The sequence below is a fragment of the Solenopsis invicta genome, chromosome 16, assembly GCF_016802725.1.
Source record: "Solenopsis invicta isolate M01_SB chromosome 16, UNIL_Sinv_3.0, whole genome shotgun sequence".
Lineage (NCBI taxonomy): Eukaryota > Metazoa > Arthropoda > Insecta > Hymenoptera > Formicidae > Solenopsis > Solenopsis invicta.
In genome coordinates this window covers 24,074,609-24,091,999 of record NC_052679.1, presented here as the reverse complement: position 1 = coordinate 24,091,999, position 17,391 = coordinate 24,074,609, and the positions used below count along the sequence as shown (strand labels likewise).

The 17,391-nt window shown below is 29.1% G+C and overlaps 1 protein-coding gene across 3 annotated transcripts; it reads left to right on the top strand.

Annotated features, from left to right (window-relative positions):
* The first annotated feature begins 896 nt into the window (after positions 1–896).
* Positions 897–17,254, top strand: LOC105199456. Of its 3 annotated transcripts, none has more exons than XM_039459150.1 (6): positions 897–1,071; positions 11,842–12,098; positions 12,435–12,704; positions 13,881–14,011; positions 15,351–15,516; positions 15,995–17,254. In XM_039459150.1, exons 2-6 carry the CDS (start codon positions 11,844–11,846, stop codon positions 16,391–16,393), a joined length of 1,221 nt encoding a protein of 406 aa, XP_039315084.1. In that variant the 5' UTR covers positions 897–1,071; positions 11,842–11,843; the 3' UTR covers positions 16,394–17,254. The 3 variants fall into 3 exon arrangements, with proteins under 3 accessions (XP_039315084.1, XP_011164905.1, XP_011164898.1); XM_011166603.3 differs by lacking the exon at positions 897–1,071 and adding an exon at positions 7,683–7,743; XM_011166596.3 differs by lacking the exon at positions 897–1,071 and adding an exon at positions 7,684–7,856.
* Positions 17,255–17,391: the final 137 nt, after the last annotated feature.

Sequence of the window (17,391 nt, the reverse complement as noted above, 5' to 3'; positions counted from 1 at the left end):
AGTATAAGAAACTTGATAAGAAATAATAGAAACGTATAAAAATCTAATATAAATCTTATATAGATTTCTATCAAATTTCTATATGTTCTATCATTTTTTATTTGACTTTTTAAGCAGGAAAGAATGTAATACCAGCAGTATTACATTTTTCCTTGTCATCTCCTTCTACTGACACATGGTTATTGTTTTCAACATTGGTAGAATCTTGCCCGAAATTTGTATTATTATAATAAAGACTGTGAATTTAAAATGGAAGCAAACATTTTCGAAAATAAGCAAGACAAATCGGCGAAAAAAACTCCTTTGCCGATTCGTATTGCTTATTTTCGAAAATGTTTGCTTCCATTCCAAATTTGCAGTCTTCTAATTGTAGAAACGGTGTTAAGGTGTCCATTGCCGTATTAGATCTCGCAGAAGTGATTTGAGTCAAAAAGCTTAAAAGCTTACCTAATATATAAAGTTTCAGTCGATTTCTAAATTGTACAGGCGACGGATGAGTATGTGCAGCTCCCATGTCTCTTATGTAAGAGAAAAAGTTTTGTAATACAGCTTGTCATAGTGTTGTAGCCTAAGCTAACATCAATGCATAGCAACAAAAAGCGATTTTGTTGCTATGTGTATTAATTTTAAACGAATACTCGCGCTTCAGAATCGATTGAAACGTAAGAGCAACGGAAGGCGCTAATTGTCTTTCAAAACTTTATTTCAAAAGACGTGCAGAAAACGCGACAACGACACAGATAGTCTTTTGCCGGAGGTCGTATCGCCGCCGTTTCAGCGTGCAGCCGACCTGCAATTCAGCATCAGTAATATTGGAGGATAAAAAGGGCCTTCAAATCGGGAAACAGCGGAGAATAATTTGAACAACCGTCAGAGTAACATCACGGCCATGCGTAACTTTTACGTCGAACCGTGACCGAATACGAGAGAAAGTAACGCGACTCAATATAACGGGGCACCTAAATATAAGTACTACATGTACAACAAGAGTATCAAGAATAAATCTACATTATATATTGTGACAAAAAAAGTGTGTCTTGGTTGGCAATCCGTCTGAGCTGCTGCTGTCTCGTGAGTTCTAACTCTTTAAGCAAAAGCAAATGCCAAACAAATATATATATATATATATATATATATATATATATATATATATATATATATATATATTTAGTGCTATGCTCACCACACGGGTACAACAATAGCTTTTGAATGATTATATATTGAAGTTGGAATGTTTCTTCGGAGTACTTTTCCCTTAGGTAAGGCAGTCACTGTTTCAGTGATGTACTTGCTACTAATACTCGTTTTTGGAATGACATCAGACATGAATGTTTTACTACTCTAAGTTTGCCAATAAGTTCGATTATTTTATCTATCATTTTGCTTTGTTCTTCTAAGGCAATTCCGGAAGCATGAACACCACTATGCTTTCCAAACTTTATTTGGCTGTTTAACACGTATTAAACCAATTGTTAATAGTTTTTATTACATTTGACATTGTCTGCTAATTTTGATTTGAGAGAAATTTTCTTGTCCAGCAATATTCTAAAATCTTAGCATTTCTCATTGAGGAGACTTGAGCCGCTAACAGCACACGCTACCGTTGAAAATCTTTAGCGTGGAGATGAGCTCTGGTCAAAAAAAGAAAAAAAAATTATAAAATATAGAATGTTAACAAGTACCAATACTCTTTAACTAGAGAACTATTGATATTCTAACATTATATCTTTTATTACATTTCCTTGTAGTCAATTTTGAGAACTTTTCAAAACACTATAAATAAGATTATTTTTGTTAAGTACTTTTCGAGTTATGATATTTGAAAGTTACAGTACACAGTAGCTTTCAAGCCTCACAACTCGGAAAGTACTCACCAAAAATAAACTTTTTTGTAAGATTTTGGAAAGCTCTTGACACCAGCTATTAGATTCTGGAATCAAAAATAAGGTGTTTTATTTAAAAAAGTTACTGTGATTTCCATCTGACCTTGGTGACGCCATCCAAGGTCAAACTGATAAGATCAGTAAATAGATCTTTTAAAATCTTATAACTTTTATTTGAAATACTTTTTCCTAAAATGCTTAGTTTTCAAAATATTACCGATAGATATGTATTTCTAACATATTATTATATTAGAAATTGCAAATGCGTGCTCTTATGGTAAAAAGTGGGGACATTCATTAATAATTACCCTGTACACACACATACACACACACACACACACACACACACACATATATAGGATGTACAGCAATTAGTGTGAGAAAATTTAGATAGTGTTTTCAAAACTTATTATCTAAATAATAAATTAAAACAAAAATCAAGACGAAATTGCAATTATGTTTTTAATTTTAAATGTTTAAATATTAATGTAAAAAGTGCTTAAAGCGTGTAAATATTAAAACTATAATTTACAAACATTATAATGTAAAAAACAAGTCTCCATCAAAATTTGATTATTTTTGATTTTTGTCTTATTTCATCATTTAAAATTACAACCTTCTATGAAATTAATTTTTATCTGAAAGTATAGTCTCTTGAGAATACACTCCAAAATTTTTGTTGAATCATCTTAAGAATTAAAAATTTTATAAATATTTTTGTAAAAAAAGTTAAATTTTGCAATTTTTTTAAATTTAAATTTGTTCATTATGTTAAATTTATCTGAAAGTATACTATCTTGAGAATACACCTCTACACTTTGTTGAATTGTCTCAAAAATTAAAAATTTTTTATATATTTTTATAAAAAAGTCAAATTTTGCAGTTTTTTCTATTTGAATTTTTTTCATTATGTTAAATTCTAATTTTAAAAAAATTATTGGATGATAAAGAACAAACCTCAAGGTATGTCCAGTAAAATTTTTGAGATAAAATATGAAAAAGCTGGCAAATGACGACTGATTTTGTGCAGGAAGGTCCAGTAGACTCCATGTGATTATTATTATTTGGAAGTTTGACTATTACAGGTTAAACAACTTACAAATAGTATATCGCATGAATAAAAGTTCTGTGCTCGGTTGTGTGTCTGTTTTGTGCGGAGCTAACTACACTTGTGAGTATGAAAAGCTAGTTAAGAGGATGCTAAGTAACAAAAGAACTTCCTCGACGTCGGTCCTACAGATCACTGCAGATTATTTTTCGAGCGAGACTAGGCTATCACTCTTTGTCCATCGCATAGATCTGTCTTTATTTTTTGATTATTTTGCCATCTGCGAAAAGTCCTATCAACTACTGTTGAGGACCATATTGCTTTGTTAATGACCGGTATTCATAGTCAATTCTTATTTCAAGATCGTCGTGAGTAACGTCTTAAGGGGATGCTAAAGTCGTCCTTTTTTACCGACCAAACGTTAATTTTTGAGCATGCCGTTCTTCTAATTACATTTACAGATTTAAAAATCCTTTTCCACAATTAAAGTATAGACAGTAATGCATAATGGACGCTATATAAGGATAAGGAAAACAAAAAAAATTGGAAAATTATTTTCAATTTTTTTTGTTTTCTTTATCCTTATATAGCGTCCATTATGCATTACTGTCCCGCAGTACTTTACCCCTCTTAAGGGGTAACGTCATCTCTAAGGCTCTAAAATGATACCAAAGTTTGGGAATTTATTGTGAGTAAATGAATAACTTTATATAAAAAAAAGCTTAGAGAGCTTTATTGTACATACATGTATGTTAAAGAGTAAAAAAATATTTTTTAATTTTTTTTCATGCACAAAATGTCGGCGTATCCACTTATAAAATTGTTTTTTCTTAAAGATGAATTTTTGTATGCAAGTTTTCTGTAATATGGTTTATGCTGAAACCAAACGACAAAAATTACATTATATACATATTCAAAACTAAGGAAGTACGTAGGAATTTTAAAAAATATTAATTTTTGTCAAAATAGCAGTTATTTATAGAAAAACATGCATTTTTCACTCAAAAATTTGTTTAAAAAATACTGATTACAAAAAGAGTTTTCAACATTTTGCAAAAAGCCTACGTACTTCTCTGTAGAATAGTTACAAGAAGATTGTGTTAAAATTTCAACTTAATCGGATAAAAATTATAAGAGTGACGTTGCATACAAATTTGAAAAACTGTGTTTTGAGAAAAACACGGTTAAAGTTTTGGTAACTAATTTTTTGTATATAAAGTTGAAAATTTTTAATTTACGTCTAATCTGCGATGCCTATCTTATAAAGCTATCCCTCCATGAATTTATCAACCTCATCGTATTTCTTTTTTATTTCTAATAATGATATTCTGGCCTCTTTTGCTTCTTGGGTGAGACTGCGCTCAGCAAGTGCGACGCGCCGCGCATCCGATTTTTGACAATAATAATGACAAGTAGGGCCCACCATGAGGTTTAAGACTTGCATAATTTTTATTAGACCGTTGTAGCTAGTCATTACAATAGCAAACAGCCAAATTTGTTGCATAAACACAGAAAAACTAATGGCGTCGCATAAACACAGAATCCGATGCTTCCAAAACTATTTACTGATTTAGTACAAGTACATCTATATTATATTAGTCAAAGGTTTATTTTTGATGCATAAATAAGCTCATACACCTATGGAGCATGGAGAAGCTCCGAATTGCCTACAGCTGCTCGGTAGGCGCACAGAGACAATTCATGTAATCAGCTCAAACATTATAATACAGTTTGAATTTCGTTCTAGAACCACTTGCATCGCATTTTTATAAGTATAAACTAATGGTTTAAGCAAAAAAAAACATCGGTTTTTTCAAACCTCAGGGGTGGCATTACCTCTTAAGGAGAACGTGGAGCGAATAATATATAAACTATTTATTGTCTTTACATGTTATGTTATATTTCTAATCCCTATCAATATACCTGTCAAGCAAATCAAAGTAAAATTCGTTTAAAAGCTTTGTGTCTTTTTGTAAATTGAATCCGTTGTTCTGCTCCTTTATGTGTATCATTTCAGATATTAATCTTTTGTTATATTTTGGTTCTGTGTCTAAAATCAATGTGTTGTTCCAATCCATTAAGCGTGTGACATGTTCTGAGATGACAGAGTACTTTGACAAATCTAATTTGATGTTATTTGTGTGTTCTTAAACTCTAGTATACAATCTTCTTTTAGTTTAACCTACGTAGGAGGCATAGCAGTCATTTCATTTTATTTTGTATACCATGTCATACCGTGGCAGTAATAACGTCTTTATTTTTCTTTAACAAACTTGTTTAGCCGATTTAAACATCTGTAACCTATCGTGAATTTATTTTTGTCTATAACTGATGTTACTATTTTGGATACGCTTTTTATGTATGGGATTAATTGTTATGTATTTTTATCATTTTCCAGTTCGCAATCATCTTAAATATTTTTTTTGTTTGTAAGTTTTGTATTAATGAGTTTTTTTAATCTAAGGTTAATTTTGTTAACAATTAATTCTAGTGGGTAACCATTGTCTTTCAGTAATTGTATAACCAATTCTAAGTTTTTTAGAAATATGGAATCGGAAAGTAGTACAGCTCTGTCAACAAGTCCATAAATCGTTCCAATTTTATGGCATTGTAGGTGGCTTGAGTAGTATGATTGATAGCGTCCCGAGAATATATCCTTGTGATACCAGTCAGTTGTTAAATATGAAACTTGTTAAACATGTTAAGATTAAAATAAATTGTAATTTAAAAAATCAAAGAATTGCTCGTTCTCGGTCTTATATTACTCAATATTCTCATACTTTAAAACTCTTACTGTCCGTAATCACCCAAACCTAATAGATAATAAACGGAGGTATAAAAGTAAAAAAATTTTTTTAATAAATTTTGTTTTTTGTGTAGATTTTATAGTAATTTCTCTTTTTGCAAATAATGCTGCTATTGAGATCAAAATTTTATTTCTGCCAGTTGATATTAAATATTTCCTTTTATAAACCACTGCTTTGTTTAATTCTTCTGTAGTAGTTTAATGCTTCATTGTTTCTTCTTGATATATTTTCGAGGCATCTGAAACAAAACATTTTGTTACTATTGCAGCAATAATGAGGGTAAAACTGAACGTCTAGAAATAACCCACATGCTTTTTCCAGTTTTATTCTATAGCGTCATAATTTAAAAGAATTCGAATGAAACATACGTGAATAAGCGTACATTGGAAACACAATATACACAACATTATTTTGTAGCCAATAATAAACAAATGAAAGACAAATCATGATAATCCTATCTGAAAAAGTGCATTGCATCGATACTAGACTTCTCCAAGTAATTATTGTTGTCGTTTATCCGATATTGGTGATTAGTTCTCATTCAACGCTTACTTCATGAACGGCTGTCATCGCGGAGATTGCGTATTTTGACTGTGTGTATTGAGGGGTTAATAGTGTAATATTCAATTTGTAATTTGTGTATGAAATTATGTAATATAAGAAGCTCTGTAGCGCGCCCTCGTTTTGTCTAGAGAACTACTGTTTAGAAAGACACAATACAAAAATACACTGATATTAAATATCAGAAGAACTACGTCTCAAATACTTATTATAGTTTACTTTGCACAACCTCTTATCGTAAATATTTGCTAGATACAAACCTGTACTCGTAACATTGCGGAAAGGGACGGATACGAAATGGCAAGCTTGGGTAGTAACTAGTTAAAAAATTAAAAATTAAGGAAAAAATTAAAAAAATTAATGAAAGGCTAAGTCAAGACGCTGTTGTTGGTGCGTGTAAATCTGTGTTTATTCAATAAAATTAAAAGAGTTTGAACGTTTCGACCCAGTTTCGGGTCATTCTCAACGAAAAATAGGTCGCAAATAAAAGCCACCACTTCACATGGCGTAGTCGATGTTTTTAGAATGTCACATTCGGGTGGTCATCCGAGTGAAATTGAAATTCTAAATAGTGATGACCAACGATAATGTATATATGCTACAAACAATTGCAATCTGCGATGTTTTCAGTACTTGTACATGTGAGGCAAGGAACAAAAAGCGCAAGAACAAATTAATGAATAGATACACAATTAATAAGATTGTCAGTGACACTGTGAATTAAAATCTCTTAAAAGCGTTGTATCAAGCAAATGTCTCGTAAGAACTTATAATCATTCGTAGTATTTGCACGTTATGTTTACAACTTAATTGTTTTTTTGTTTAAGAAACGTGATTCATAACAAAAGGCGCGGTCGCGCCTCTGCGCCAAAGTGCCATGCAGTGACTAGCTCTTTTTACGCGAATCGACAATTTTTACAGATTACACGGAAAAAGTTTTATATTTACATTCTCCAATATAGCATTTTTTTGTATGTATTAAAAAATTTTATAATTATGATAAGTTAAATTATATATTCCCAGACAGCATGTTGGTCATAAGAAAAACTTTAAGGGAACTTCTACAAGAAAACATTTAGTTATCTGGAAAATAATGTTCAAACAATATTTTATAATAATGATTTATTACAAGCATCTACTAAGAGAACTCTGTATAAAATATTTCATTTCAGAAATTATTTAAAATTGTTATCTTTATAGCATCACGCAACATAATATCACAATTTGCTTTCTTAAGAAATATCTTAACTATGATCTCTTTTTTGAGAAATCCTTATGATATCGTTTAAAAAAGTATCATAAATATTCAACATGTTCGCGGTTAATTACATAATGATATGTTTTATCTTATATAACAATACTGCTCTCCGTTAAATAAGCAGTACAGGCAATGGAATCGAACAGTTGAAAACTAGTATCGCTCTGACCGTGATACAGACGAGAAGTATTAGTACAACGCTTTTAAGAGATTTTAACTTACAGTGTCACTAATAATATTATTAATTGCGTATCTATTTATTAATTTGTTCTTGCGCTTTTTCTTCTTTGCTTCACACGGTAAGTACTAAAAACATCGCAGATTGCTAATCGTTTGTAGTTTGTAGTACATATACATTATTGTTGGTCATCACTAATTAGAATTTCAATTTCACTCACCACCCGAATGTGACATTCTAGGCACATCTACTACGCCATGTAAAGTGCAGGCTTTCGTTTACGACCTATTTTTCGCTGAGAATGACCCGAAACCGAGTCGAAACGTTCAAACTTTTTTAATTATATTGAATAATTGAATAAGCAAATACAGATTTACACGCACCAATAACAGCGTCTTGACTCTCATTAGCCCTTTATTAATTTGTTTAATTTTGAGAATTTTTTTATTGAAAAATTAAAAAGTTAATAACATTTAACTTAAGTAATTTTAAATGCGTTAATTTTTAACTTTAACTAGTTATTTTTAAACATTAACTTATTAATAATTTTTTTATCCATATAAATTACATACTACATCGATACCATCCTCAGCATATGTAAAACAAATGTTTAGTACAGGTGGTTTGCTATTTGATGACTAACGAGGAAAGTTAACCGATCGTCATTTTGAAATAACGCTCTTATTAAAATTTAATAATCACTTTAATAATGATAAATTTTAGTAAAATTATATTTTATTGATATATTATATGTAAGGTTATATTTTACATTATACGTAAAATCACATTTTTAATAATTTAATTATAAAATGTAAAAATGGTAAAAGAATTCATGTCCATATATAAAAAAAAAAAACAATACTGTTTTCTTCTTTATTTCATATAAACTTAATTTTGAATAAAATAAAAAATTTACTTGATAATTTATACTATAATTGTTTTGTTATTTAAAATAGTACAATTTTTAAAAATTACGATATTCTAATTTTATATAAATAATAATTTTAAAAATTAACTTTTATTTTAACTTACGTTAATTTAATCTTAACGTAATTTTAACCGAATTAATTTTTTTATTTACATAACTACTAACGTAACTAAATTAATTTTATGTGCTATTAACTTTAACTGGATTTAGTTAAAAAATGTATTAACTTACCCAACCTTGCTAAATGGCAATGTCTGATTTCATCTTGTGTCCCGATTTTCCTAAGTTTTCCCTATAGTGTTTTGAAAACGTAAAGTTCCGCACTTGCAAACTGAAAATGTCTGGAAAATATTTAATTTAAAAATTGAGTCGTAAGACAATAAACACAGAGATGACGAATTAATTTAAGTACTTAATATAATATGTAATATAATACCAATTAAATAACATGTCATTAGGTTACAAAATTAACCGTGAATATGTTGAATATTTATGATACCTTCTTAAATGACATCAAAAAAATTTGTCATAAAAGAGACCACAATTAAGATCTCTTAAAAAAGCAAACTGTGATACCATGTTGCGTGATATCATAAAGATAACAATTTTAGATACTCTCTAAATTAAGATATCTTATACAGGGTGTAACAGAACAAAGAGACTTGGAGTATATCAGAGTATACCAAAGTACACTCCAAGTTCCTTTGTTCTGAAATAAAGAATGTGAATCCATGTCGAAAAGTCTTGAGTCATTTTTTGATCTGAGCCTTCTGTTTCATGCTATATGATGTTAAAGTTAGCGAATCAGCGCCCGTCTATAGAAAAAAAGCAGAGACGGACAATAGACGGACGGATCGGAGCTGATAAACTACTCTCTCTCTCTCTCTCTTCCTCTCTCTCTCTCTCTCTCTCTCTCTCTTTCTCTTTCTACCTTGTTTAAAAAAATCTTAAAGATCCTAAGGTGCGCAACTAAAATAAACGTTTTGGTATTTTTGTAATAATTTATCAATTCAAGGTAAATTAATTATTTATTTTCTTATAATAATAATAAATGTTCGAAGTGTGCTTCTCCTACTTTGATACACGTTCTTGTTCTTTTTTGTACAGGGTGTTGCGTTCACATACATGTCGGTCTAACTGGTTGCCTATTCGTACAGGCGCGCATGGTGGTACACAACTGCGTACGCTTCGACATGTCGGTAAGATATTGCCGACGTGACAAAGCGTACGCAGTTGTGTACCACCATGCGCGCCTGTATGAATAGGCAACCAGTTAGACCGACATGTATGTGAACGCAACACCCTTTTGTACATTTTGCGTAGCTCTTCGAACCTGTAGGCGTATTCTGTACTCTTAACGATAGCTAGGGTTATCGTTACGTGTCATTGCACGGTTTTTCTACCATGTATAATATCTGTGCAACGACGCTGCAACAATATTGAATTATCGCTAAGGAGTTACAGAATAGATCTATTGAACATTATCTTTCTTAAGAAAGCACTTTCTTAAGAAAGCAAAATGTGATACTATGTTGCTATAAAGATAACAATTTTAAATAATCTCTGAAATAAAATATTTTATACAGAGTTCTCTTAGTAGATGCTTGTAATAAATCATTATTATAAAATATTGTTTGAACATTATTTTCCAGATAACTAAATGTTTTCTTGTAGAAGTTCTCTTCAACTTTTTATTCTGACAAACATGTCTGGGAATACATAATTTAACTTATCATAAATATAAAATTTTTTAATACATACAAAAAATGCTATATTGGAAAATGTAAAATAAATATAAAATTTGTTCCGTGTAATCTGTATATGAATCACGTTTCTTGAAAGAAAAAACATTTGAGTTGTAAACCTAACGTACAAACACTATACGTATGTATGACTATAAGTTCTTACGAGACATTTGCTTATAAAGCAATTTTGCATAAGTAATACTATTCTACAAGCAAAATTTATTTTAAATCAAAGTGTTGTTTGGGTGCTGAACAAAATTCTGCAAACTTTTGCCAACTAAATTTCACCAACATCAGATTTTCAAAATAATTAACTTTCAATATGCAAAAATATGGCTTTTTTAAAAGTTTAATTTTTATTTAGAAATTAAAATAACACTTATTTAAGATAAATTAAATTGATTAATTAAAAATAAAAAATATAAAATAGATTCCAGAAACAGTTATTTAAATATAAGTTTCTGGAATTTAATGTGATAACAAATAACGGTCAATTACGAGCAGTTATTAAGTTTTTAATTAAAAGAAAAAATTTTAAAGAAATATATATATATATATATATACACAGGATGATTATTAATGACTGTGCCTACCTTTTACCATAGGAGGACGCATTTGTAATTTCTAATATAATAATATGTTAGAAATACATATCCGTCGGTAAATCATGCTCCTATGGTAAAACATGGAAACAGTCATTAATAATCACCCTGTATATATATATATATATATATATATATATATATATATTACAAGTCGTTTTTGACTATATTAATAATAAGTCTTCTTCAATTGTAAATCTAAGCGCAATCCCATATATAATAATTATTGTAGAGTAAAAAACTAATGGTTTAACGCATGTTAATATTAATTAAAGTATGACATTACTTATAGCGAATTCGATTGGACGTATGTACTAGTGCGCACTGGTGCACATTAAAACTCCCGTACACTAATCGACGAAGGATACGTATTTAATATAAATATATAAACAGATTAAATTGTAAAATCTTCAATTAATATTTTATTATGCTATTTCGTAAAATATGTATTTTACCATTTAACGTATTTATATTTTATTTTTAAATGAGATTAAATCAATGTACAGCGGTCTTAATATGCACCAGTGCGTACTAGTGCGTCCAATCAAATTCGCTATAAGTAATATCACACTTTAGCATTCTTGAAGAAAATATTCATGGAAGTTGATAAAACATAATCATGTTTCTTCTGTTCAATAATACGATTTAATAATTTTAAATATTTGTATTCAATAAAATAATGTTTTATTTTATTGAAGTTATATTTCTGTAAAATAAATGTTAGCAAACAAATAGAAATACTGAATGTAAAAAAATATTCTCTGTTTGCATGGCACAGTGAAAAGAACAATGACTTATCGGAAAAATTCTCAAATCCAATTTTAATTTCAGAAATGACTCTAGAGATACCAACATGGCTAAATCTATCCTTCGTAGAGAAGATTCTACAAAAATCGGAAGACGACAATTCGATCCAAGTGATCGACATATTTTCGAAACCGGCCACAGCTAGGGGTGATAACTACACCAGCGACATGATCAGGGTTACTGCTGAATTTTCGCGTGACCAGGGTGTTCGTAAGGTTGCAGAAAAAATATCAATCATCATCAAAATTTCGCCTGTACTCGAAGGAATTCGAAAGGAAATTGTACGTTTATTTAATTTATATAATGTATTTAATATATTTAATACAATTTAATACAAATCAAACTGTGGCAGATTTCAGTAATTTGGAGCAGATTTTTATTTAGTGAAAAGATCAGGACAATTATTTCCATATATTTTTGAAAATATATAAAAATATATTTTTGAAAACTTCTTCAGTTATTTTAAAACAATTTTTAATTTGTAAAATAAATGTCTTATTTATTCATGAAGCCAAAACTTTCTATTCAAGTTTTTAACACAAAAATAATTATTAAATTAATACTCAAACTAAAAACAAAAAAATTTTATTTGTCAATATCAAATAAATTTTTTACAGGTCACGCAGTCAGGTCTCTTTCACGTCGAAATATTGATGATGTCAGATACTTTGATTAAAATGAATAAATTGTTAGGACCAAAGCATCGCTTGAGTGCGAAAGCTCTATACGTGCAAAGTGAAAATCCAACTCTTTTAGTGATAGAAGATCTCGCGCCTCTCGGCTTTCGCATGGCGTGTCGTCTGTCAGGTCTCGATCTAGATCATACTGTATTGGCGCTTCGCGGATTAGCCAGGTTTCATGCAGCCTCTGTAGCGATATGCGAGAAGGTAAATTATTACATATGTGGAATTGTAGCTTTTGCGTTAAATTATGTGTCGAAAAGATTTTTTTAGCAAAACGGAATCATAACTCACGTCGCGGAAGAACGCTCGTTAAGTCAATGACGTCGCCAAGAAACAAACTACACAAGGGTCGCGCGCGGATTGAAATGTAGTAGATTTCTCGCGCGTTGCAGTTGATTCAAGATCTGTCTGAATCCTCGTCCCCACACATATAACTCACAATCAATTAATGTCTCATTATGATTATAAAGAATTCAAATCAGTGACAGCAACACAAAGAATATTAAAATTAAAATTTTCGTTTTATTACACACTTAATCCTTAAACACACCAATCCTAAAAATTACGTTAATACATTTTTCGATCTGGGAGACTTTTCAACTTTGAGAAGCCACAACTTTGATTCCAATTAATATTTTTTAACAGTTCTTTCTTCAAATAAAAGTTTAGAATCTCAGAAATGTGATTGCGAAATCGGCATTAAAAAAAAAAATATTGTGAAGTTATAAAGAAAAAACCATTAAGCAAAAGTAAAAAATTGTTCCACTTTTTCTATAAAAAAATCATATTTTTGTAACAAAAAACATTTATGAATTTTAAAATACGACGTTTTAAAACTAAAGAGTCATACTTTCAAGAAAAAATTATGGCATTGTCATTCCTTTTAAAAAGTATAATTAAGGTAACAAGAAGAATATGAGGTATTTTTGATTAACTCAAGCTGTCTAAAATTAAAAATTGATGTGTTTTACGATATATTTCAGAGCCCCGCACAGAAGCCCCTTTTTCCACAGCACTATATAGTATTTTAATTTTAGAGTATAGGAAAGTAACATACGCGAACAGACCTGTTCAAACGTGTTTTGTTCGGTATTTTTATACATATAAGATTATTTATAAAAAACTTACACTTACACATTATATAGGTTTGATTAACCCCAACAAAACTTTGCTACCTTGCCGTTTGAACTTTAAGTTGACCTATGGGCCTTCTGCTGTTTGTCGGGAATGTTGCAGATATTTTTGTGAAAGCATCGTCACAAAATTTAAATAATTTATTACTGAAGTGTTTTTGAATATAAAATAACATCTATAAAACTACAATACTTATAGTGTAATAAAAACGTCAATATTCTTTAATAAAAATATTTTAATATTTAGGAACCGAAACAAAAGGAAATGTATTCGAGAGGAATATTTTCCGACACACACCCGCCAGAAATGAAAAGTTTTTTCATTATGAGTGTTAAAACTTTAGCAGACGAGATTACAAATTGGCCAGAAGTGAAAAAGTAAGTTACACAAATAACAGTATTTATTGATCTAAATTTTAGTGCCCACGATATCATTTTGTAAGACACGTAATAAGTATTTAATGTGTAAAGAATATACTGATTAAAATGACAAATAAGTTAAGTGTAGCCTATGGCCTATTGATATTCATTAATATAGCTTATTTGCTGTTTCTAAGTAGTGGTGAATTAAAAAAATAAAGCTAGTATATTATTCAGTATTATTAGACTGTCAACTTATTTGTTCAGTTTGTGTATTCTGTTGTTGACAGTAAGTTCAAAATTAAAATTTTCTTAATTATGTTTCTTACAATCAAATATTTCGTGAGAATGTTACTGCTTTCTGTAACTATCAAATGGTGTTTATTAATCTTCGCAGTTCATATTTTTATAACTTTATATTTATATTTTACAATGCTGTGTTTAGTAAATAATTTATATTTTCATCATAGCATCTCTCTCCTGTTTATAGTAAATAAAAAAAAATTCTTTGTAAGATAAAACTAATATGACCTAGATCAATATGAGTATATATACAGCAATTGTAATGATTTTTCTATACTTTTATTCTTTAGATCATAAATTGTAATTCACTTACTAAACTCTAATTAAAAAACCAAACTTAAAATCAGTTTTAAAAGAGAAAATTAAGATAAATCAATTGTTTACTTAATGAGTTGTTGATAAAAATAGTTTTTTGTGTAATCATATGTTAATATCAGAATATATTAATAAACTTATGTAATCACTTTGTTATCGATTTTTCAAACACTCTTTTCAAAAAGAGGAAAACATAATTACGCCATATTGAATACATCAAGATCTAAATGGTGCTTTTTCTACAAATTTTTACTACATTCAGGTAAATATTTGAAATTATTTCATATCTCAAATTAATATTTAGAAATGTTTCTTATTTTGAATTTTGCTATATTAATAGTTTTTAGTTTTAGACTCATTAAGCAATTAAGAAAAATCGCGAAACTTAGGTAGGCCAACCATATAGGGTATAGTTACTTTATAAGTATAATACATATTGCACTGTTTAGAGCAAATGTTTACATAGTTTAACGTAATTGTATACAATTTCATATTTGTGACTTTTTAATTTGCTATGAAATAAAAAAGCCTCTAAGAGCCGATACAGGAACTTCATGTGTAATAATAATATAAATTTAAACACTAACTACAATATTTCATTGAAATATTATAATTAGTAAATAAAATTGTATTGTATACACATGAAGATCCAGTATCCTGCAGCTCTTAGAGGCTTTTTTATTTTATTGACTTTTATTTGTAGAGCTTTTTCTCATTCTTATTTATTTTATTTTACTAGATATTCGGAAAAAATTGCTAAACTTACCGATCACATATACCAAATAGGAATAGATGCAGCCAAGCCCTCTGAAGATGAATTCAATGTCATTAATCACGGTGATTTCTGGGTGAACAATATGTTGTTCAAATATGACAATGATGACAAACCTACTGATCATATTTTTGTAAGTACTACATTATAGAAAATCACATTTCCTATAAACATGATTGTACACTGATTTATTATAATCGTGAACTTAAACAAAAGTCTTTTTAGAAAAAAAAATTTACGCAGTCTTTCCTTTATAAAAATTATGTGACAAATAAAAATTTTGTTTGTTAATTATACATATTTTGAAATAATAAATACAGTACAACGATTAAGATTAAGAGACAGCGAAAACATAAATTACTTAAAACTTGAAAGTACGATATGTACGTGATAATACATATGTGATTTGAATAAGGCAATAAATCCAGTTTGATCATATTCAAATATATCCGTCATCTTTGTTCATGTTGTACATACGAGCAAACTCTCAATTTTTGCTGTGATTTTCTAAACACGAGTCTCACTTCATTTCCAGCGAACAAATTTTATTTTTAATTCAATTGCCAAAGGCTCCAGAGATATCTCGATAAAAAAATGGTTTTATATTACAGGTGGATTTCCAAGTTTGCGTTTACACTTCGCCGGCAATCGATCTTCTCTATTTTCTTAATACAAGTCCTTCCCCGGATATTGTCGAAAACAAGACAGATATTCTGTTAAATGAATATCTTGGCACACTGTCGACGACTATGAAGCAATTAAACTGCAAAACACAGCCGCCCACTATGGAAGAACTAAAGGCTACCATAAAGCGAAGAGCTAGCTATGGAATGATATCATCCTTTACTGTTCTTCCAGTAATGCTATGCAGTAAGAAAGAAGCGAAAGATTTTGATGAAATTATGAGCAGTGGTACTTTTGTAAATGCTGGTTTTAAGAGCGAAACTTATAAAAAGATAATGATAAAAAGAATTCCAATGTATGACGAGTGGGGTCTACTAGACCTTTAATGTATATTTAATGATATAGTGATGAATAATTTGAAAAAAAAAAAATAATAATAATAAAATTAATAAAAAAAGAAAACAAAAAAGAAATAAGAATAGAAAAAAATAATAGCTAATAAAAATACACAGAAAATTCATGAAAATTAATAACAATAAGAGAAAATGGAGTAGGACAGCGTAGTTAAAATTTGATGAATAAAAGCTAGGTTTTCATAATTAGCATGTCTTCTTTACTTATTTTATTGTATATAGAGAAGAAGAGAGTATTATAGCTACTGTGGACGTCATGATTACTTCCATTATCTCCGTTATTAGATGACAAATTCAAATAATTGTTTATGGAATTATACAATTAGTAGCGTTTTTTAATAGCCCTAATATGCCAACACACAATAGCTAACAATTGTTATATGGCATTTTTACTTTTGAGCACATCTAAATATCTTTTTTAAGATATACTTTAGCACTTAATTTTACATACTTCCTCAATGTTTTTAAATTTGAGCGTATTATCATACAAATGTATATATGTGCACTTGAGTGTTTTTTGTTATTTAGTTTTTTATTCGGCTATATACACTTCGAGTTATGCAGAGTTAAACAATAACATTAGATTTTGTTAATATAGTTTGTTTAGATGAAATTTTTATATTTAAATATTTCTTTGATAAATCAATGGTTATTCTAAAGGGTGATGTTCAGAAACAAAAAATATCATTTTATATTTGTTCTTTAAAGTTAAACAGAGATAAAATAATTTTTTTTATGGATATCACTAAAGTCTTTAAGCGCAGGAAAATTTTAAATCGGAAAAATTGTAAAATTAAAAGTGAAAAATTAAAAATATATAATTTTGTAACCAAATACTATGTTTTTTTAAACTAATTTGAGGTTTAGAAAATTAGTTTTGAGCTAGTCACATTACTACTACCTTTTTTCTTTCACCGATTATGCAGCGCATCACATTTTTATAAATCACATCCTTAGTAATAAATATTTCA